We start from the raw sequence: 24,649 nt of genomic DNA on the forward strand, positions 1-24,649 counted from the left end.
ATTAGATTTTAGCCATAAGATACTTCTTTTGAGCATTTAGCTTATCAGAAAGTGTGCGAGTACATATCTGTAAATACCCATATGCATATTATTATTATTATTATTATGTCTGGGATGTACCAGAAAAGAAGCCATAACTAAGGGGGAGGTGAAAAGCCAGCTGTCAGAGTGGGAGGAGGTGCAGCATCATTTAAATATGGAGATAACGACAGATATTTTTATAATAACTCTCTTTGAAGGGATTCATAGTATTACCCATCACTGCTCTCATGTAAGAAATAATTGCTTTTTTGTCTACATGCAGCTACGACATGGGCTGAAAAAGTTAAAGAAATGGTTGGACACAAACACCTCCCTATCTGATATCAGGAAGTTGTGGCAAAATGGGGAATCCAAGAGTTATCCAACGAGCACTTCTGATGGACTCTACTGGAGCCTTAAACCTTCACCAGTCACTCTGTAACATCTGGTTTCAAGGTAGAACTCCTGACCTTTCGCATCATGTGAGCCCAACATCTGAGATCATCCTTAACCAGTACTGAGTTTATCTCACCAGATTACCATTGTGTCTTTTTTCCCCAGCAGGCTGCTCACTCTTGCAGGGTCAGAAATGTGCTATTTGTGTTTTTTTTTAAGCATCCTGTGGCGCTGGCAAACACAAACACACTGTCATTCAGTCTGTACTTAGCTTGTGGCTGCCACACAAAGAAGCTATAATCCACGTGCAACGATGTAATCACCTTGCAGTGTTCCTCGTTTTATCGTGTCTTTGGGTCTGTCTGTCTGTTCCTATGTGATTTATGGTAACTGGCATATGGCTAAGAAGTAGTGGGAAGCCATGAAATTTACTCTCTAATGAGTTCCTTTCAGCAGTGAGGCCTGAATCACAGCTTCCTCTGTGAATCCTTTAGATCTTGTGCTCTCTCCCTGTGTCCATGTTTCAGTTGTTTCCACAGCAAGTCAAGGTGGATTAAAGTTCACGTCTGAAACAGGAACGCATATCAAATGTGCCTCGAGTGACCACCAGTAAGTGAATTTTGCTCTCAAGCTCTCATTTGAGTTTAACTGGGACTGTTGCTGCTAAAGAGAAAGAAAAACCCATGATTGTTCTGAGCCATTTAGAGTATTGTTGTTGTCTTTAGGTATTATAAACAGCACCAATATCAACTGTATATGGATGTTTGTCAGCAAACAGCTTTAAGCACATTGAAGTACACTACATGTATATATTTGACTAACTGGTCCTTGGTCATCCAAATGTGACTTGACCAGCGTTTTTCGTTGTGTGTATCATATTATGTCACAGAAGGACACTGTTGAAGGCTGTGGGAGAGTTAAACTGTATTTAATTCCCATTTTTGTTGCACTCTTTCATACACATCAGCTATTAGGACAGGCAGCTATGCATATGAACTAGGGATTGGTCTTTCTTTTCATTTGTTTTTTTAATAGTGTCAATACTGATACAGATTACTGTAAATCAAGAAAGGCCAATAGCCGATTTTCAGACCCGATATACATTACATGTAATGTTTCAAGAGCACATGACAGCAGTCATAACTAGGCTTCTTTACTAATAAGGGTGACTGGTATTGAGATTGATCAGTTTGTCTCCTGTGTCTCTTTTTTGTTAATCTTTCACCTATCAAATATCACTTTTATTGCTCACTAAGGTCCCGTTCTTACAGCATTATTAATATTTTTCAGACTCTGTTTCAGGGAAATTTTGTGTCTGCCTTCTCTTTTAGCCACTAGCCATTAGCCTGAGCCACTGTGAAAGAAGTTAATTTCCTGGTTTGTGGCAACAGCTTGGATTTCTCGTTCTGTTTTTGCAGTCTCTGCTTGAGAAACATTTCTGAGACCACTGAGTCACGACAGACAGAGGGAGGAGGCTTAAGCAAATCTGAAGTAGTACATATAATTTATCAATACTTGGTCAATAAAAGTACAGATAATTGGAAAAATGCCAGGTATCACTACAATAATCAACCAGGCCATAATTGATCTATTCCTAACACGAGCCCGGCAGCATCCTCTGCAGCTTAAAAATTAAACCAACGCTAACTACAGTTCCTTAAATGGCCACTTGAGGCTGGTTTCAAAAACAAATCAATCTTCACGTCTGTGAAGATTACCATCACAGAACAGTTTCTAGCTCAGAGATGTTTATGCGGCCCGAATCAACTCAACTCCTGCAACAGTTCCTTGCTTGTTTTTGGATTCATCATCATCATCATCATGTGCACACAACCTATTCATTCTATCTGGTTGCAGTTTAACGTCTTACCCAGGACGGTTTTTGGATTATGGGGGGGTCAGTAGGGGTCATTGCCAAGATGGTGACGGCTGAAGTCACCGCACTGAGTTTCAAAATTGCTGTTCAGGAAACCTACTGATGACATTAAACAGGGTTTATCCATCTTTACTTTCAGCCACTACGTCCCCAACATAAGATGAGGCCTAAAACTAAGTTTTTCTAAGCACCGCATATGTTTTTTAAACATGACAGGTCCTTGATATTACATTAAAAATAGCACAGCTGAACATTGTTGTTCGTGAATCGTCTGGAATGCTGCAAGTTGTACAACCACTACCTAACAGTGTTTTTCCACAGTAGTGAAGGTAGCCACAAGCACTCAAGCAACACTGGCATGGTCTGAGTATTTTTCCACTGCACCACAACAAGGTAAAGATGTTTATGGTGATGACATGTTGGAGGTGTACTAGTCCCAAACTGCAGCAGGAGCCTGTCACCTGCAGCCATTTTCAGCTCGCTGTGTTTTTGTTCGCACTATTCCAAATCAAATATTGCAGAAGATACGCAGGTGGGGTTGATATGGTCAGATTGTATTGAAGAATAGCGCCTCTAATGAAGACAAAAACAGGAGAAAGCTGGTAATGTGAAGCTGCAATTGTAGGATAGGTTTGTTTTGCAACACCAGTAACTAAACACAGCTTCAGTTTGCTGTAAATCATCAGCATGCAGCGAAATCTGCAATGCACAAACAAATGCACAACTCCAAACCACACAGATTCAAACAGAAACACACAGCGAGCTACACAAGTTAAGCTGCTGTTGCCACATATAAAGGGAGGAGACCATGATGGGTTGCAGCCATGCAGGACCAGAGCAGAACGGCTTGGCAAACCCCCATGTGAGGCTGTTGTGGAAACGCTTGTCATCGTGATTTGACTTGGTGCATTGCAGCTAAAACGGATTGACCCAGACCAAGTGGAAAAACCCCAAAACCCATCTACGATTTAACACCCATGGTGACCAGACAAAGGGCCACCTCATGCTGTTTTTAGGCACAACCTTAAACATGTTGCTGTAATCACTTGTATTCAGATGTGTCCTCTTCTAACCTAATCAGACAAGACACATTTCGATGTACATTTGTAGCATTTCCCAGGATATCACAGATATAAATCTCAATATTGAGGAATGTGTTTGTTTTAAGTGAGCTGTCACTTTATGTTGCGTAGCTTATGCATTATGATTTTGGTTGGCTGCTATTAAAATTACACCTTTTTAGCTTCTATCTGTTTTTGCATTCGGGTTCGTCTTGAAACTGCAACCCTGGGCGCCCGTATAGCTCAACGTGTTGAGCAGGTGACCCATGTACAGGGGCTGGTCCCCGACGCAGCTGGCCCGGGTTCGATTCCCGCTCGCGGCCCTTTGCTGCATGTCTTCCCCTGACTCTTCTCCTGTTTCCTGTCTCTCTCACACTGCACCTATCCAATAAAAGCTGATAAAAAGCCAAAAAAATAACTTTAAAAAAAAAGAAACTGCAACCCGAGTAGGGCTGACCATATTAATCGTATATTAACTGTATTGTGTTTAATTTTATTTTTAATCTCTCTGACTTTAATATTTCTTATCATTGTATGAATGTGTGTGAATCTGTTTGCATCAGTGGCAGACAAGAGAAGATGGACCAATGCAGAATGTGTATGAGAAAGGCACGAATATTAGACCAGCAGGTTAGCTGAGGCTAAGTTGCAGCAACAATCAATGCACACTACACACTGACACACACATGCACACACACGAGCAAACCAGCAGGAATGGGTAACTTCCCACACACTCCTACGCAGTTCCTTTTTAAATACAGTACTGTTCTTTTTTAAATAATGTACACGTACTGTTCTTTAATCTTCCTTCACTATTCTATGTGTGGACTGCCTTCAATGAAAACAACATCTGCACACTGATTTGTCATTACATCACAAGGGGGGGAGCAATAAATTGCCATAAATCAACCTCAGGTCTCTCACAGTTAAGCAACAAATGTCCAAATTTGAACAGCTGTTGACTCTAAAATTATCTTTATGAACAGGGAAACACTTGATCTTTGTATTTAATGCACTCCTTCTGTCGCAGTCATTGGTTTGTTCTGTTTTGACCGAGGCAGAGAAGGGGCTCATGTATCATTGTCATTTATGTCAAACCACGTGACTCCTGATAACGCATAATTATGACAAATGACTGATGATGGTATTACGGAGCCTGAATTTCATATGCATTCATATCTGTTTAATCACAGCTACACAGAGCTCAGATTTTAGATGGCAGGCTGTTGCTGTGTCTCTGTGTGGCCACAAGAGTAATCTGTTGGGGAGGGGGGTGAAGAGGTGTTCATGAATAAATGTGTTGTCTGCCTATGTCTTCAGCCTACATAAACATATTATCACTGGTTTCTCTTCCAGTCACATGAGCAAGCTGCTGCTGGCTTGTGTCTGCTTTCCCTTCTAATGAGCATATTGAATAAATATCTGTCTCAGTGACCTGTGAAATGGGAAAGCCCGAGTCATTCTGAGCATGAGCACAACAAACTCTTAAAAGGAGGTGATAACATTATGAGGAGATAAGGGAAAGGGTCATAGTTTAAGGGGAATTTTTCACATTGCAGCAGTTCAGTTCGTCATTAAACATGCACACCCATTACCACACAATGATAGCGGTCCATTGATTACAGTATATCAATCGATAACTGAGTTTCTTGTACCATTCGACACATCCATGCTTCCCTGTGTCCATCTCGTAGACCACCTAAAAAATAGAACCAATCCAATGAATTGGTTAACCGAAGTAATCAAAACTGTAATCGCTTGTGCTCCGGCTCAATACGAGTGCGTGCCGTGATGTCCAATAACACAAAGATCCCCATCAGCACACGCTGTCTTTCCTCCAGGTCAGCCTGCCTGTGATCAATCAGCACAAAAATTAACCAGAAGAGAAATTTCAATTTCGCGTCGCCGCATTGATTAGAGAATTGAGTAAATTACTGATGACAACACGAGACTGAAGGGAGCAATCTATACTGTGTGTGCTCAAGAGCACAGAAAACAGCTTCCATTATGTTTACCTGGTTACAGCGCTGGGTTAACAAATGACAGGATAAGACAGGAATGATGTTTAAATGTTGAATACATGCTTAGTAAATGAGTAGCTTAGTAAGCAAGTTTTCCACAATGTGCAGTTTCAAACCTTGTGTTTGCGGTTTTAGTTACTGATTTTTGGGGTCTCTTACAACCGCATTGTTGAATTCATAAAAATGCAAATAGAAAAAAAATGCATCAATGTTTCATTTTCCTTTGACCTCATTAAAACACTGTATGTATAAGTATTGACCTTTTCCTTTGTTACTAAATCAGCTTGCACATTTAATTAAGGTCAAAACATGAAAATGACCAGAAAGCATTGTCACTAAATCAGTTGAGGGAATAATTCATGTTTTATACATTAAAATGGTTATGTATGAACAAATATGTGTTCAGGCTGTTTGCTCAAATTCAAGCAATATATCCAATATTTACATTCATATTATTTATTTCAATTTTGTCAGAATAGAAAAACAGAAAGTCAGATAGATTTATTGAGGATCTGTAAGGAGTGGTGTGGTATAAAAATACATTTTAAAGTCTATTATATTTATCCATGATTTTTTGCAGTCTGCGAGTCTATTAATCACTGTCTCAAACATTTTCTGTATAGCAGATGTTCTCAACCAGTCACCACCTCTTTTCAATTCAAAAACTCTTCATAAATAAGTCATGAACTGTCAGTGTTAAGTGTGTTTTTCAAGATGATAAATAAAGGGCCTGTGATGCCCCGAACTGAACATCACTTATTCACCACTTGAGCAAAAGTCTAACATATTCAGTTAAGTCCCTGACACAACACCCTAAAAATTCAAAGAAATGATCTGTTTCTACACACAATAAATAACAGCATGATTATATTCCCATCAAAAACATCAAAACAGCGCCGTCACAACAATATGAATCAGACACCCCAGGCTTCGCCCATAATCTGTTTTGCTTTTGACTAATGAGATGAGCTAGGGAAGCGGGTGAGTGTTGTCTGTGTGTGATGTTTGGACGCCAGCGATACATGTTTGTACTGTTCATTTGATGGGGCCCCCTGTGGCAGCGAGTGGACGGAGCCTAATCTTTACCCCCTCCTCCCCCCTACTGCTTGTCCTTAATCTTATCTCATCAGTTTGGCTATTCTAATCTACTTTATGAAAGCTTATGAAACTAATCGTCGCACACAGTGACAGTGCAGTGGGTGACTGAGACATTACGTGCTTGGGACTCAGCAAATGGGCCAAGCGAGGCTGCTTGTGTTCGAAGGCCAGCCTAAAGAGCCTAAATGAGATTAGGGCTTCAAAGCTACAGGCTCCTGACTGAACTCAGACGATCTGTTATACTTATACTCTTTGTATGAGATTGCATTTTACTACTGTTTATTTAACACTTTGTGATTGTTTGCTTTAAGATTCTAGTATAAATCAGTGGAAAGCGGAATAAATGCAGTGAGTGAAAAAAGGCCAATCTGTTCTGAGAGGATGCGCCCTTAAAGTCACAGACCCTATTCTTAAATAAACCTATAAAGGCCTAATGTTTTCATTGCCGGGGACGATGAGAGGGCCCATTTAAAGCCTTGTAAATCAGGCTGGGCCGGCCGTTTAATTAACTTGTAAATTAATGCACCATGCTGTGTAAATTGGAGGGTGATAAATATTCATGTAGTTACCTAAGGAAAGGGCAAGGACGTATCACAGACACAACCAGATTGGGTTTTGCAAGAAGCACAACCAGTAAACACCTTACTGGTATTTTATAGACGGCTAATTTGCATTTCTTATGCTTCATGGGTTATGCAAAAAGAAAGAGTCACTCTCTCTGCCCCTGCCTTCGCTTCACACCACCCCCACTCGATTTCTGTTTATCTCGCCGGTGCCAGGTCATGGTATTATACAAGGCGAGCCGTCATACACTTGAAATACTTCTGACAGGACAGTTTAATCCTAATTTCTCTAGGGTTTAAGCAAAGGTAATGGGAGTATATGCTGTGAATGTAACATGTTCACAATAGAGACAATCTGAAATGTTGGTCAGAGTGTGAAAGGGTGTCTGTCATGTAGGGATATCAACAGACAGGGAACCCTTCTTATCCTGCAGAGAGATAAACCAGTCCAGGATGTTTAGGTTCTTGACTCTGCTGCATCTTTTTACATCAATATGCCTGCACAGCACTTTAGATAAGGCTGGGGTAAACATGGTAGCTTATATATAGCAAACAGCTGCACAGAACACAAAATCGTCACTGTCTGTGGGCCAAATGTTGAAATGAAAGCTAATTTAAGGGCAAAAATCACACAATATGCCTTCATAATGCTCATAATAATACTATTACATAATACAAAAAATCTGTACAATACTGCTGACATGCAATAATTATTGTCATAATAGTAGTAGTGTATATTTTGGTTTATATTTTTACCTTTTTACTAAATTCCTTAAATGTTTGCACTATCTTTGCTGCTGTAACAATGCAAATTTCCCCACTGTGGGACTAATAAGGGGTTATCTTGTCTTATCTTACAGCACTATAGATAAGGCTGGGGTAAACATGGTAGCTCAGCTATAGAAAACAACAGCACAGAATGATCACTATCACTGTCTGTGGGTCAAATCTGTAAATTAAAGCTAATTTAAGCACAAAAATCACACAATCTGCCTAATTTGATTCTTCTCCACAATGGCAGGAGTCAAATCATTGCTCCTGGTGGCATAATTGACCTGCACAGGGCACGGTAATTGACCTTGCGGCTGAGGACAGGGTGGCTGGGTGCTGAGCCAGCACTGTGGGATCTGAAGGAAATGGGGACATGAGGTGGGGGGTAGCTTTCCTCATCATCATGGGACGTGCGGATATTCAAAAGTGTCACTGCAGCGGCTTGTTATTGACTGATTATGTAGTTTGAGTGGCAGTGGGAAGGTAGATTAATCCCCACTTAATTAGATTCCAGGGCTAAGTTTAATTTCTATGGCTGTTCGTGTTTACTGGTCTGGCTGTTACTGCGAAGCCTGCTTTCGTCAGTGAAGCTACATCATCCTTGTGCTGGGCAAGAGGAGATGAATGTCATCCCCCAGGAAGTCAAAGGCAGACCACTGGCTTTTCTGCAACACGCACTTTCATCACCCATCACACCAAGCTCGTCTCCCGCATTTCATCATTACGCACGTTAGCAGCCACTGACGCACTGAGATCAGGAGAATTTTTTTGCGTCATCATGATCACTGTTTTATATGACCATATATGGGTGCTATCTATCTGTTACAGGGTGAGGTCTTCTCTTTTACATAAGTCTAGAGTAAGCTTTCACCCTCAGCCACCTTAAACGTTTTGGACGCAGTCTGTGTGTGTCATCCCGAGTTGTATCTTCCACGCAGCCACGCTCTGTTTCTGAATGGGAGGACAAATATAGAGATAAAGCAGTCGGAAACGGACTATGACTGAGCAGCTCAGCTATCCTGGGAGCTGGAGGCAAACATGAATAAAGCAGCAGGCGACAGCGTTACGCAATAAAGCACACTGCACTATATCTGCCCTTCCACGTCTCCTGTACTAGTTGTTTACCACGGAAACGCTTTGACGCTTTCACCGAACACCCGAGGAAGGAAGAGTGGCTTAGAATTTTTTTCTTTTATACCAGTAAATGTATTCTGGCCGGACGGCGCAGAGGGAATATTAAATTCATGTGCCAGAGCTGCAGACTTGACTGGGCGATGCTTGTTTACCAGTTGGAGAGGAGGGCTGACTCCCTCTACAGTCACCTTAAAATACACTCAAAGGTTTGGGTTGAGAATAAACTGTGATAATAAAACAATAACATTAGGTTGGATAAACTCCCTTATTATGTTTGATTTCTTTCTTAAAATAACTATATCCAGGTCATATGTTTTATAATCCACCTCGACGCCTTAAATGACGCAAATGAAGCCTTTATAGGTCAGGAACATCTCTTTTGGTGAGCTATTTGTGACTATATCCTGCTAAAAAATCTGCACAGAAGCCAAATGATGGATCATAGAGGCAGAGATGCTATAAATAAATTTACAAAAAGCTCCAGCCCTGACTGACTACGCGCAAATGAGTCGGAAGAGGGCAGAGTGATAGTAGGAGGGCTTTTTCCTTCTCTCTCTCTCCCTCCTTTGAACGGGGCAATCTCACTCCAGCATTCATCCCGTTTCCACCAATAAGCCCAATGAGCTGAGCGCGCACCGCCCACCGTCGGTGTGTGTATTTTTTTTCCTTCTCCTTTCCCCTTCTCTCCCTCTCTCTCTTTTTTTAAAACCAGAGCTGGATGTGTAGATCGTCACATGTTGTTTGCCCCTCTTCAGTCCGGACACCAGCAGACATGCGTTATTTATTGCTCGGCTGTGTAAGAAGACGCGTAAAACCGGCTCTGGAGACGGAGGATTAAAATTAACGCGCGCCGTTTTCTTTTAAAGCAACTCGAGGAAAAGGAAGAAGCATTGTGTCTGATCAGCAGAAGAGAATGGCGAGTCCGCCAAACACCGGCGATCAGTCGTTATTGGCCGGTAACACGAGCAGCAACGTCAAGAAATGCGGATACCTAAAGAAGCAGAAACACGGACACAAGCGCTTTTTCGTTCTCAAAGAGCCGAGCGAAGGTTTCCCGGCTGCCCGGCTGGAGTACTACGAGAGCGAGAAGAAATGGAAAAACAAATCGGCCGCGAAGAGAGTTATTCCTCTGGACTGCTGCCTCAATATCAACAAGAGAGCGGACGCAAAACACAAATATCTCATTGCTCTCTACACCAAGGACGAGTATTTTGCGGTGGCGGCGGAAAACGAGCAGGAGCAGGAGAGCTGGTACCGGGTGCTAACGGATTTAATGGCAGAGGGGAAAGTGTATGACGGCTCCGCGTCCAACTCTGCGTCCTCGCTAGTTGGCTTCGACGAGGCGAGCTACGGTGTAATAACGCCGGTGGCCGCCACCTACAAGGAGGTCTGGCAAGTCATTCTGAAATCCAGAGGCCTGGGACAGAGCAGAAATCTGACCGGCGTCTACAGACTCTGTCTCTCCAGCCGGACTGTCAGCTTCGTCAAGCTGAACTCGGAGGTGGCCTCGGTCATCCTGCAGCTCATGAATATCCGGAGGTGCGGCCACTCTGACAGCTTTTTCTTCATCGAGGTCGGTCGATCTGCAGCCACGGGACCCGGGGAGCTGTGGATGCAGGCTGACGACTCCGTGGTGGCTCAGAACATCCACGAAACCATCTTGGAGGCGATGAAAGCCATGAAGGAGCTGTCGGAGTTCCGTCCGCGCAGCAAAAGCCAGTCGTCTGGTACGAACCCCATCTCTGTGCCCACACGGAGGCACCTGAACAACCTCCCCCCGAGCCAGACCGGGCTTCCCCGGCGGTCACGCACGGACAGCATGGCCGCGACCTCTCCCGTGAGTAAATGCTCGTCTTGCCGAATACGCACGGCCAGCGAGGGCGATGGCACCATGACACGCCCCATGTCAGTGACCGGGAGCCCCCTCAGTCCCGGGGTGCACAGGACCCTCCTGAGCAGATCTCACACCATTACTGCACGACCTTCTCTGACATTTGAATCGTCTACCCTCCAGCACAGCAAATCCATGTCTATGCCCCTGTCTCACTCTCCGCCTGTGGCCACCACCTGCCCGGGGAATGTGTCCTGCTGCCAAGACAGCAGCGCCCCTCGCCCCTCCAGCTGCAGCGCCTCTTTCTCAGGCTCCCCCAGTGATGCTGGTTTTATATCATGTGAGGAGTACGGCTCCAGCCCTGCGGACGGACGAGACCTCAGGTTACCGCTCACCCTCCGCAGCAACACGCCAGAGTCCCTCAAAGCTGACACCCCCCCCTCCAGGGATGGCAGCGAGCTTGATGGCTACATGGTGATGGAGCGGCAGGGTCAGAATGGTTACCGGCGGTTACCGGAGCTCGACAAGGTGTATCGAAAGCGCACATACTCTCTCACTACACCCCGGCAGCAGAGGGGCACCCCCCAAGTGTCCTCAGCCTCCCTGGATGAGTACACTCTCATGCGGGCCACTTATCACAGTGGGGGCCAGTCTTCTCGGAGGTGTCACACTGCTTCACCTAAAGGAACCTGTCTTGAGGATTACCGGGATGTTCAAATCAGCTCAAACAGTCTCCAAGCTGACAGCGGCTACATGCCCATGATGCCTGGTGTGGCCCCTCAGACGCCGGGGTCCAAGGATGACCCCTACATGCCCATGAGCCCCATGTGTGTTTCTGCTCCAAAGCAGATCATCAACCCTCGTTCTCACTTCTCCTCAGTGGGGCTGGCCCCACGCACAGACTCCCCCGGGAGTGTTTCTCTGGAGGACAGTGGATATATGCGCATGTGGTGTGGAACCAAGATGTCAGTGGAGAGCACCGATGGAAAACCCAACAACGGAGAGTACCTGAACATGTCTCCCATTGACACGCTGGTGTCTGTAACGCCCCCAGACTACATCCTCAGTCCTCCAGGAGACCACCACCACCTCCAGCAAAGTCACAGACAGCCTTATTCTTACAGCTCTCTGCCACGACCACTTAAAGGACAGTTGCAGCGCAGTGGGTCCACTGACACAGACCAGTATGTGGTGATGAGTTTACAGAGACAGCGGATAGATGAGGAGTCCAACTACTGCCCCATCTCTCCAGGAGACTCTGCGGTCAGCAACTCTCCAGTAACACCGGGCACTCCGTCCTCTGCTCCATCTCCCCTCAGAGTGGCTCGGACAGATGGGGGTCTGGTACATCGCGGTAGGGTGTGCCGGCCCACGCGCCTGGCGCTGGAATCCCTCAGAACACTACCATGTATGAGCGAACACCCCCTTCCCTCAGAGCCACGCAGCCCTGGAGAATACATTAACATCGACTTCAGCAGTGCCACTCATAACGCCCTGGTAGCCACAGTGTCAGAGAGCTCTACATCCTCTGTGAGTTTAATGTGTGCAGAGCGGAGATCCCTGTCACTCTCAGACTATGCTAATATTGACGTCAGCTCCCCGGTTCACCTTGGATCACACCAAGCCGGGGGTTCCCCTCCAGCGGGGTGCCAAAAACACACACCTGAAGTTTTGACTTGCCCCAGTCTGGTGAAAACCCAGCAGGATTCACAGGGAGTTGAGGGGGGAGAAGAGGAGAAAAGCATAGAGGGACAGTCAAAGGAGAGGGGGATGGCAGAGGAATATCCTCTGCAGCAGCAGGGGAGCCTGGTGTGTCAGCCGGCTCCAGTCAAAGATGACTACACCGAGATGACCTTCAGCCCTCCCGCTGCTATACCTGCTCTCTGCCCCACTGACGCTGCCCCCCTCCCCACCAGCCCCACCGCCTGTGTCCAGAGACTCAGCCTGGAGAACAGCATCGTGGACGTGGTGCCCCCTGTGCCAGTGGACTCTTTCCTCCTCGGGGGTCCCTCGTTATCTGTCACAATCGTGGATCCACACAGGGGGGCTAAAGTCATCCGGGCCGACCCTCAGGGGCGTCGGCGCCACAGTTCAGAGACCTTCTCCTCCACCACCACCGTCACACCCGTGTGCCCATCTTTTGCCCACGACACCAAACGGCACAGCTCTGCCTCTGTGGAGAACGTTTCTCGCCCTGTTCGCAGCTCCGAGGGCCCCGGCGACGACTACGGCAGCCCCATGTGCAGGGAAACGTCGGCTGGTTATCAAAACGGACTTAACTACATTGCCTTAAACTTGATGGAGGGAAACCTTGGGGGATGCCGGTTAGGGGGCTGTGACGGCCTCCTGAGGTTCAAGACGGCCTGCGGCTGCAAGGGGGGGCTGAATGGGTTCAACACCAGCCCCTATGCCAGCCTTGGATTCAAGGAGACGACTGCTGCTGCTGTGAAAGGTGAGTATTTCCAAACACGCCGCACACACTCATTCATTCAGCCGGTTTTCATTCATGAAGGGAGGGAGCGGTGTCAAGGCTAGAGTAAGATAGAGATCTGCTTCAGGGCAACAGTATACTCTGCAGAGATAGGGCCCTTGTTAACTTGTTTGCAACACTTTTGAGCTCATTTTTATTCCGAAGTTAATAATAATTTTCTAGAAAACATGCATACATTTGGGTTAGCCTGTGATCCTACCACTTGCTGTACTCACTGACACACACACACTTTGTTTACTATTGTTCTCGTCAGCCCTTTTATGGCCTTATAATGACTGACCAGCTGCTGAATATCTAAAATGACCTACATTGTTATGCAGTCTGAACTAAAAGGCTGCGTCCCTTTTCCATTCAGAGTGGTTACATGCTAACACAGGCTACATATACTGAGAGAAGTAAACTAGTTCTGAACACTGCTGGTGGGTGTAGCCTGTGATGTTTAGATAGGATTAGTCACCTACTAGTCACACCCATCACACACTGGCAGATCTCAAGGCTGCGTGATGCTGAGGAAGACTTTAATCTGCTTGAAATCGCAGATCAATAGCACTGACTTTGTTTCCTCACAAGTAAAAGCAGTGAAGTGTGAAAAGCAACACAAATGTATCCATATTCTGTGGTGCTTGCTGCATTTGTGTCTTATAGGAGAAACAACAGCTCAGGATTCACTGTCTTATTTTGAAACAGTTTTATTTTGAAAATGATAACAGGACCTGCTATATTTTCTCCCCTTTGGCTTGATGCTGCAGTTGTGTGTTTGTGTGAATGGTCTGCTCTGGTTTCCCCTCAGTGACGCAGTTTTGTACCACGTCAGTATTTTTAAAAAAAAGAAAGAAGAAACATCTAATCTGATTCAGTGACGCATACAGCACTACACACGATGCCTCTGTGGAAGCACCGAGAACTGGCAAAAGAAACACTTTAGTTTTCTACATTTATAACGCGGTGTAACGAAGCATTTAGAGAGCAGATATGTGTGCATGATTAAGTCGTGAAATCCTTGTGACTAGTGGGAAAGAGCAGTTGCCATCAAAATATTACCTTTCACCTCGTTTTGTTCGCATCGATGGCTTTTCATGTGTCTGTTAAATGGCAGGGATTATTTACAGGGATAGATGACCAGGCAGGGGCATGTCAGAAGCTGCTGTTGTTCGAAAAAGAAAAACACATAGTCTGTGGATCATCGTGAGTCAGGAGTCAATGTTCCCGATGGTGAAACGCAAGAGTTTAATTGGTGTTTGTGGTTTCACAACCGAGTTGTCTGGCTGTCTCTGTCTCAGCTGGCTCTCATGCTGCGAGCGCAGCCAGCGTGGGGCTTGGTGCAAGTCATCGGGTTCCCCAGAAAAACAAGTGAGTCAGTTGTTTATCAATTGTCAGGTACTGGGTTTCAGGGCTGGAATGCAGCAGTGTGCAAAGGTTGCTGGGAGAGGTGAATGCTCACTTGTTTTTCTAACCTGGTGGGATGGACTATGAGGGGGGTGGAGGAGGGGGATGGGAGGATTCTTTCTTTCTTTCTTTTTTTAACTGAGAGCAACTTCACAAACATGCCAGTGAAGCTTTTTTTTTCTTTTTTGCACAGGCACTGACAAGTGTTTTGCTTGAACACACATATGACTTAAACACCCTGTTGAGAAACTTTGGTTCACTGTGTCCTGGTACATTCTGTTACAGGAAATATTGAATTTTCACTCTCAGTGGAGACATTTGTCCAAGATTACGAGAGCAAGGGTGAGAGGAAAGAACAATTGTGAGGGATGGATGACTTGTTTTGTTTTTCATGTAGAACAAAATAAACAATTGAGCTGTTGGCTGACAGGAAGGAGGGAGAGGAAGAATGGAATAAGGAAGGAAAGAAATGAAACACAGAAAGATGTCAGTTGTTTATCTCTGGACTTCTTAGAGTACCAGTGTGGCAAGTTCAGTGATGCTGTCATCAAAATACAGAACATTTGTCTGTCTCATCTGGGTGATTTGAAAAAAGAGTGCACGCCTGTTTACTACAAGATGACAGGCTTTACCACATTCTCTTGTTATCGCTACGTGAACTGGAGTTTGTATTCCTGCCAGCGCATCAATCGGGCACAGGAAGATGACGAAACTTGTCCTCATTTGACATCTGAGGAAGATGCTGTAAATATGTAAGCATATCCTCACTGGCTGCTTGTCTGACTGTCTGTATGTGAAGGTTTACTCATGGCTCAGCGAGGAGGGGTTGAATCTATAACTCCAGTGCTTGGGTTTTTGGTCCTGCCGTGACGTGCAGATGTGTTGTCGCGGGGTGTGTTGTGTAGCTTCCAGTGTGCGCTCTCTGGCCCTGCCGACAATGTCACTTTCTTGACCTCTGAACTTGTTTTATGTGTGAGTGTGAGAGCGAGATATTGCCATGAGGGCATTGCCAGAAATCCACACATTTCCGCCTCACTGGTGGTAAAGAAAAAGGGAGGCGTGTGGGGCCTTTCTACCCCCCTTTGTTTTGGCTGCCCTCTTACTGTCTCTCCTTTTAGAGTATCTGCACTGCCACTTGTCTTTACACCTTAACTGCCTCTTTATCATCCTCCTGTCATCTTCTCTTCCCACTTCTGTCCTCATTTATCTACTGTTTCTCTCCCTGACTAAAAGCGGTCTCGCATGGCTGCAGACGGGAGAAAACGGCATCGCCCTCTTTCCATTTGTGGGCCCAGACTTCCCCCCTCTTCGCGTTTCGACTTTGTGTTCCTTCTCCCTCTCCCTCATGTGTGTCCACATACATCAGCAGATGGCGGAGGGTTTTGGCGAGGAGGTGGGGAGGCGGGGGTCATGGGTTTTTGCACCTGCCCCAGCCAAGCAGTGCTCGCTGGTTATCTGGCCCTTCAGAGGAGAGTGACAATACGCGAATGACTGGCCACCATCTGCCACCACAACAACGATGGAGAAGGTGGGGGGCGTGGCCAAGCAGTTTCAAGAAGCCAACCCCAAAGACCTCCCCCATCTCTCTCCTCTCTCTCTCTCTACCCCTGTGCATCCTCCTCCTCCCCCCATTTCTCCTTCTCTCCAGGCACTGGTTTCTGATTTTCAGGAATCATGTGATTCGTCCCCTCCCTCCCACCCCCCACCGCCTTTCCACACACAAACACATGCCTTCTCCACATTGGTGCATTCAAGCCGTTTGTTTATCCTGTTGTTATCTGATTGACTTTTCACACCCTAGGCCTTAAACTATTGTCTAATGATGCAGAAATTAGCTAGTAGATCCACAAACGGGACTCTCGCATCTTCCGCTGCTCTAGAGAAAATAATATCACATATTTGCTTGTCGTTATGTTTTAATTTATCATTCTAAATTGAATATCTTTGTGTTTTGGACTTCCAAAGCAATCCTTTTGGAAATCTTCATTTTGGGCTCTGGAAAATACTGATAATAATCGATAAAAAAATGTGGGTTTTTTTGTAACTTTTAGCAGACAAACGATTATTCATGATAGTATCCATTAATTGCGGAACTCACCCTACAGTATGTTACGAACTAATGGGACAGTTATCTGAAAATCACTAGCTAGCTGCCAAACTATGGCCTTAATGGAAGACGTAACATAATTCTTTTCAGCTTTTTGAAGTACACTGTAAAAAAAAATCTTTTTCTTATCAGTATTTTACTGCTATTTCACAGATGTTCCCTGTTTTGGTAAATTAAAGATAATAACTAGTGAAATTAAAGAAAAAAACATCAATTTCAACCCTAAAAAAAGGCCAAACAATGTTTACTTTATGTGAATCACAAAAAAAAATATATTATTTTGGAGATATTTGTTGTTGTTTGAAAGAAAATTCAGACATTTTACGGATTTAAAAATGGTAGATCTTTTTTTTAACTGGTATTTTACAAACCTTTCCAGACTGGTTAAATTATAGATATCTACTAAAACCACAGGTGTAAAAAAGTATTCATTTATAAGCCATCTGTTTAAAAAAACAAAAACGGAATAAAAAGAACACATCCACATCAAAAATCAATATTTTTTTTGAAATATTTAGTATAGCATATATATAATTATCCTTTTACAATGTGTAGCCATGAAAATGGACAATTTTTTCTATTTAAATCAGCAAAATCGTATTGTATTTTACAGATATTTGCCATTATCTTCCCAGTTTTGACAATTTCTGTACATTACAATATCTCATGCTTTTTTAACATTTTTTTTCTGTCAGCAAAGGTGCCAGATTTTCACTGCATTTGCAGTTTAGTATAGCTCCTGAATGCAGGCATATATATACACAGAGTGTTTGCTTCTTTGATACCACACAGTTTTTCCCATTCTGACTCCTTCCTCACCTGTTCCGCCCTCCCCATGCAGACACATATACGCTCCTGGCTGACTGATACATAACTCTTTGAGCAAAGTAGGGCGGGATGTTCCAGCACTAGATAAAAACAAAGTTAACCTCCCGTATCCTCAATTTAGCTTGGAGGTAAGAAGGATTACATTCACTTCAGGATTAGACATTGTTCAGTAGCTTGTTTTTCGAAAGGTGGAGGAAGAGCCAGAGCTTCTGTGTGCGGCATGAGTGCGCATTCCTCATAGTAATTAAACACACGCACAACACACGCCAAGTATGTTCAGTCTAGTCTAGTGGCTACCGGATGATTAGACCGTTTTCAGACCTGCTCGTCATAAACTTTCTTTGACTCTGCTGCTGCGTTAATGCTTGTTTATAGAGGGGTTCAGCCAGTTATATAATTAAGCTGCACTTCTAGCGGGGGCTTCTTGTTTGTGACTCATGACACATTTGGAGGTGAGGTTGGGAACTTTTTTTTCACCACTTTATGAACCGAATGATTAATTGAGGAAACAATCATGAGATTAATTAAGAGCCAGACTCAGTTGTTGCAATAAAAAAGGATTAGATGGATTTGGATTTATGTAATAATGAGTCAGCAGACTGAGGGAGTTTTTACAGCGGCGGGTGTGTTTTTTTGTTTTGTTTTGTTTTTTTTGTTTGGTTGGTCAGACAGAGGTGTGGGAGGTCAGAGGTGAGGAGTCAGTCGGTGTTTGTTTGCGCTGCTGTAGATCAGGGAGGAGCCAGAGAACCAGGAATGTAAACAGAGCACATCTGAACCTGCTGATCTCTGACCGTCTGTAAGGTCCATTTACAGCAGAGGTGCCAAACATGCGGCCCACAGGCCAAAACCGGCCCTCCAGAGGGTCCAATACGAGCCTGCAGGATGACTTTGTAAAGTGTAAAAATTACAGAGAGGACATTAACTGCAGATTGTACATTTGTAAAACTGTACATTTAAAATAATTTCTACACCTTGACAGGTTGTTTCGATCATAAAGTAAACTACTAGATTTCTCATTGTTCTTTTGTCATTTTGTGTCTCGTTTTTGTAATATTTTGTCTTGTTTTTGTTGTTTTTTGTCTGATTTTTGTCGTTCCTCTCATGTTTTATTGTTTTGTGTTTCCTTTTTGTCTCACTTGTGTTTTTTGTCTTGTTTTTGTCACTGCGTTTTGCCTTATTCCTTGTTTTGTGTATTGTTTGTGTCGTTTTGTTTTTTTTTTCTCGCTTGTGTTTTTTGTCTACTTTTTTGTTGTTTTGTTTCTCGCCTTTGGCATTTTTTTTGCCTCATTTGTGTTGTTTGTGTAATTTCTTGTCTTGTTATTGTCATTTGTTAATTTTTTGTCTCTTTGTAACTTTTTTGTCTATTTTTTTGTCGATTCGTGTTTTGTCTCATTTTTTGTCATTTTGTCTTGCTTTTGTTGTTTTTTGTCCTTTTTTGTATGACTTTTGTCATTTTATATCTCGTTTTTGTAACATTTTGTCTTGTTTTTTTTGCTTTTTGTCTGACTTTTGTCATTTTGTGTCTCATTTTTGTGATATTTTGTCCTGTTTTTGTTGCTTTTTGTCTGACTTTTGTTGTTTTGATCATAAACTAAAATACTATATCATTCAGTTCCAGACTAAATGTTTTGCGTCTTTGTAGACACTGCGATCTGTAAGTTTTAATGTGTGAATAATAAACTGAGGCATAATATTGCTGAAATTGAACTTATTGTTCTTTAAAAAATTCAGATTGTTCATTCCTGAAATGTGAACATTTACAGAATGTGATTTTTTGCACAAAAACAAAGGAAAAATTTGGAGTTGTGGTTATTTATAGGTTTTTGTGCTCTGATTTTACTGGTCCGGCCTACTTGAGATGAAATTGACACCCCTGGGTTAGAGGGTAGCCAAAACGGGGGGAAAAAACAGAAAAAGGTGATGATTTTTTTTGTTTTTTTTTAAACTTTTGCAGAGAATTCCAGTTGAAGAGGTTCCCCCGGTTGTGTAGCTTTGCAACAACGTAAAAAGTACTACACACTTGACTTGTTTACACTGCCTCTGAGGAGTGGAGGCTGCTAATACATGCCTGTGAGTGTGTCCTGGCCCTGAATGGAGCAGCAGCTAAATTTAGCCCGTGAGAACTAAATAAATAATGAACAGAGCCTTTGCATATGTGTGTGTGTGTGTGTGTGTGTGTGTGTGTGTGTGTGTGTGTGTGTGTGTGTGTGTGTGAAAAGTGTGTGTTTCGGGACAAGGGGCGCAGATATGGGGGGTGATGGGAGGGGCTGCAAAAAAAAAAAAAAGAGGGAGGGGTGGAAGCCGTCGGGTTCATTCCCCCCTGGACCTCTGTCCCCTTCTCTCAATAACATCCCCCCTCCTCAGATCTTCCTGCCCACCCACACACACACACACACACACACACACACACACACACACACACACCCCTTGGTGTTTGAACAGCAGCGAGTGTGTGTGAGCGTGTTAGCTCATTACGCTGCCCGCTTGTGCCATAAAGAAGTAATAATGTTTCAGTGTGTTTATGTTCGTGGCTACACCTGGTTGCTAATCTGAGCTGTTAGTGATTCAACGCTCCTTCCCGGCAGATCCCAGTCATTCTCACCCAAGTGCCTGCCTCTACAGGCCGCCGACTGGCCCAGCCCCCCTCCACAAACACATGCACACACACGCACACACACACACACACACACACACACACACACACACACACACACACACACACACATTGGGATTGTTATGGTCTGTCAGTCCCATGACCTCACTGCATTCCCGTTCCTCTCTGTCAGGTTGATTCTGTTACTGTGGTTTTTCCACCACTTCCCACCCCAGTGTTTCTATTTTTCCTCCCGACACCCCCGTGGCAATGAGGAGACGCAGCTCAGCCGGTCCAGGTGGCCCTCAGGAGTGAAATCAATTATTCTATTATTCAAACCAAGTCTGCGGTTCCATATTTTTCTGCAACTCAGACATCAGTTGGCAGCTGTGGAAATGCTTCAACCTCTTCGGAGTGCTTGTGTTTTTTTTCCTCACCCTCTGATGTTTTGCTCATCAATAATGTCTGTAAAGCTTAGCAGCATTGGATTTTCATTAAGAGCGTATAGGGGAGAAGACGGAGAACAGACGTGTGTGTGTTTACGGTGGGAATAGTTGAGGAGAGGAGGAGGAGGAGGAGGAGGAGGAGGAGGAAGAGGGGGTGGCACTGAGGACTCTGAATGAAAGGTTTGTTTTAGAGAATGACGATCACATCCAGCTTTGTGAAAACAGCTCTTGTTCGCGGCTGAGGGAAGAGGGAGAGGAGACAGCGAATGAGGGAAGAAATGCAGCCGCTGTGTGTGTGTGTGTGTGTGTGTGTGTGTGTGTGTGTGTGTGTGTGTGTGTGTGTGCGTGTGTGCGTGTGTGTTGTGTGTCAGCCGGCCAAGACTTCCGCTCCCATTTGATAGCTCCGCATGCAAATGAAACCTCACAAACATGTACACAGGGGCAGGGGTCAGCACAGCTTTCCACTGGGAGAAAGGAAACACTCAGAAGGCTCCGTGGTTGGTGGTATTTGGAAATGCGCAGCCGCGGCGTGCGTCGGCGCAATCGCGTGTTGTCGCTGTCACTTTCTGTTGTCGTTGGAGACTGCCCTGTTTCAGCTGCACGGTGCTAAATGCCACGCTGTTTTTCCCCTGTCAGGAAAGCACCTGCCACTCCAGCGTCTACCAGCTGAGGAACACACTCACACAAAAGCAGGGCCTTTGAAGAGCACTTATTCCTTACTTGGTAACAGAGTGGGGGTATCCGTTTGACCTTCACCTCCCCTCTGTTTCTCCGTCCTCCGTGATAAACCGCGCACACTGTATGCCCACGCTCACATTTCTGAATATTTAAAGATTCTGCTCTGTTCGTTTTCATTCATTTTCAACAAACTAACTCGTGTTTTCTTCTTTTTTGTCCTTTCAGAATGAAGGCTGTTGGGTCTTCCCATCCCTCCCTCCTTCGTCCTCCTCTTCCTCCCCCCCTCCTCTTCCTGTGAAAGTCGGATTTCACTGCAGCCAGATGATGGGGTCACCACGGCGACAGCTGGACTTTGCGTCCTTTGACCTCTTCGTCGCATCTGGGGGTCACGGGGACGGCCATCGCTATGGCAACAAGGACACTTGACCCCTGCCCCAAATCTTCCCTCCTTTTTTCTTGGCACCTAAAACATTCAGGCGCCATTGCTGCTGTAGTGCTAGATACAAAAAAAATAACAAGAACCTAAACAGACTATTAACTCTAACAAGAGATAGCTAACTATGGATCTCTGTACGTAGGCCTGCAATTCCTTCTGCAGTATATTATTATGTTATTGTTATTATTACTAATTATACACTTTCAGCTGGCTCCCTTATGGCTTCAGCCAATAGTAGCCAGATATTCTCAACCTGAAAACCTGTGAACCAAACCTGGAGAGCATGCGTGCACACACACACATATGCGCAAAAAAAACCTTTCATGCATACAGATTACATGTATTTATTTATTTATCTATCGTGTACGTATGCATTAAATGAAATGTGTGTGAGAATTTGTATACAGATTGTACTGCAAAATGAGACGGCATTTATGAACATATTTAAAAATCTAAGGTAACATTTGCTTAAAAAAAGAAAAAAAAAGAAAACCCTACCTCAGCACCAAGTCACACAGTAAAAATATATATAAAATATTTATTTTCAGAGGTGAATGTTTTTTAAAAATCACCGATCCAAAGCCTTACTCTAGCCATCAGCCCCCATCTGATGGACCTTTTTAGTTTGGACCTGTAAAAACGCAGTATATCAAAGATTTAACCGATCATCTTGGAGACTGAATGTTCATCGGAGCTGAATGAGAGGCTGCCTCTCTGAGATTAAGTTCTTTCTTTCCCCACATTTATGACAAGATTATGTATTAAAAATCCAGAGTAATATATTTATTTATATGCCTGAGATGGAGGATTCAAAACACACTAAAATAAAACCTAGAGGACCTTACAGGGACAGTTGCATTGTGTCATGCATGGGTGCAACAAATCCAAACACTGCAGCATGAGCCAGGTTCAACCCGACCTGACCATCAGATCTGTGGCCTGTCTGAGCCCAAGTCTCAGCACATTTATACACTTTACCAACTCACCCACTGTTCAGCCTATGATCTCCTGCACACCTAAACAGCCTGCAGGAAGTTATGACCTGTCAGGACAAGGGACAGAAACATGAATGTTTGAGGTTATTTATACAGAGTAACTGGAGAGCCCAGTATCTTACATTTTCTCACCTGATGCCTCATAGCGGAGCTCTGTCACACCATGCTTGGCGGCACTGAGCCATGTGGCACATGCAGGACTGCAGGACAGCAGGACTGCAGGGCAGCAGGACTGCAGGACTGCAGGACTGCAGGACAGCAGGACTGCAGGACTGCAGGACTGCAGGACTGCAGGACAGCAGGACTGCAGGACTGCAGGACTGCAGGACTGCAGGACTCAGTCTGACCGGCTGATCCGTCAGTCGCTCGATATCTTGAATCCACGGCCTCCACTGCATGGTCTTGCATTTACAAACTTTATAGATTGTAACACAAGACACATTGAATGTAGTACACGCTGTGTTCCGAGCTTGGGAACACACAACCCAACAACACAACAGCAACAACAACAACAACAATGAAACATGCAGAGGTACAGAATGGGAACTACAACACAGACACAAACCGAATAAAAAGAAACAAACCAGGGGAAGTATCTTCTTATTTATCTGAACTCACAGGTACTTAACCTTTGCCTATATACTGTAAATAGTACAGTGTTATAGAGAATTACATCTAAGCAAATGCTGAGAAACTCTGAGAGATGTTAAGTTAAATAACTTATGTTGTTTGTACTGTACATACTATGTGTTTGAGTGAACTTTTCTGATACAACAAAAGCACTAATTAAGTTATATGCTAACCAGTATGGTTTGGCTTTGATTTTTTTTAAACTGTCATGTCTTGTAAAATGGATGCCACTATGAGGACATTTTCTAATGCTGTAATTCTCAAAAAAAGATTTTAAAGAAATCATTAATACTTGACATAATTAATTCTTGATACTTAGGTACAACACAAATGGCATATATGCAATATTTACACTTTTGAAAATTAGTTTACAAAGACGTACCAAATGTATAAATACTGTCAATAATGTTTGTTAAAACTTAAATCAAATTTTTGCTGTTTGTACATTTCTCTCTCTCTCTCTCTCTCTCTCTCACTTCAATTTTGAAATGGAAACTTTTTTCTGCTAGTTTTTTGCTAATCGAGCCTCTTTGGTGTTTTGAGCAGTGTTTTTTTGCATTTGAATAATGTTTCAAGTTTATATTCAGCATCTAAAGGTTATGATATGGGCTATGGCTTACCTTGCTGTGTCTTTTCATTGTAAATACGTCATATCATGCACATTGTGATGCTACTAAGAAATGATAATTTAAACTTAGTTCATTGCTTTAGATTGTATTGATTCTTTATAGACACATGCAATAAATAATGATATTTAAGAAAGCTATTCGCCTTGGACTCCACTCTCTTCCTTCTCTCTCCCCATCACATCACAGCTTTTAATGTCTTGTATGAATAGACACTCACCAGAGCAGATGTCTCAATTCACTTTCCTACCTTCTTCATTAAGGAGGCCTCATTAGGAGAGGCAAGGGGTGGGTTTATCTTGCGTATCTTTCACGATGTTTGTTCTTCTTAGTGTTTGTAAAGCCTTGATCCCTGTTGAGAAAGAGTGCATCAAAAAAAATAAAAAATTGGGTGTAGGCCTACCCTAACATTGCCTCCAGCATTAGCATTGTTATTGTTTTTCTGTGCTTTCCTCCCAGTCCTCACCCCCAGCAATAGTAATTAGACCAGCATGTTGAAACAGCCCCAGGAACTGGGAGGAAATAAATAACACAGTGATAAGATAATGATTTTTCACCCTAGCCATATGCTCACTGATTATTCATTCTCACATATTTGCTAATTAAAAAGACAATTAATGCTGAGCTATAGGTCTAATTGTCTACTATGGCTACTGTTATG

General features: G+C 43.8%; 1 protein-coding gene across 1 annotated transcript; it reads left to right on the forward strand.

Moving 5' to 3' along the window:
• Window positions 1–9,561: 9,561 nt before the first annotated feature.
• On the forward strand, window positions 9,562–24,128 carry irs2b (insulin receptor substrate 2b). Its single transcript, XM_023267274.3, has 2 exons — window positions 9,562–13,224; window positions 21,527–24,128. The coding sequence occupies exons 1-2, from the start codon at window positions 9,855–9,857 to the stop codon at window positions 21,529–21,531; spliced, it is 3,375 nt and encodes a 1,124-aa protein (XP_023123042.2). The 5' UTR covers window positions 9,562–9,854; the 3' UTR covers window positions 21,532–24,128.
• The last annotated feature ends 521 nt before the right edge of the window (window positions 24,129–24,649 follow it).

This window comes from Amphiprion ocellaris, chromosome 11 (assembly GCF_022539595.1).
Source record: "Amphiprion ocellaris isolate individual 3 ecotype Okinawa chromosome 11, ASM2253959v1, whole genome shotgun sequence".
NCBI classification, from domain to species: Eukaryota; Metazoa; Chordata; class Actinopteri; family Pomacentridae; genus Amphiprion; species Amphiprion ocellaris.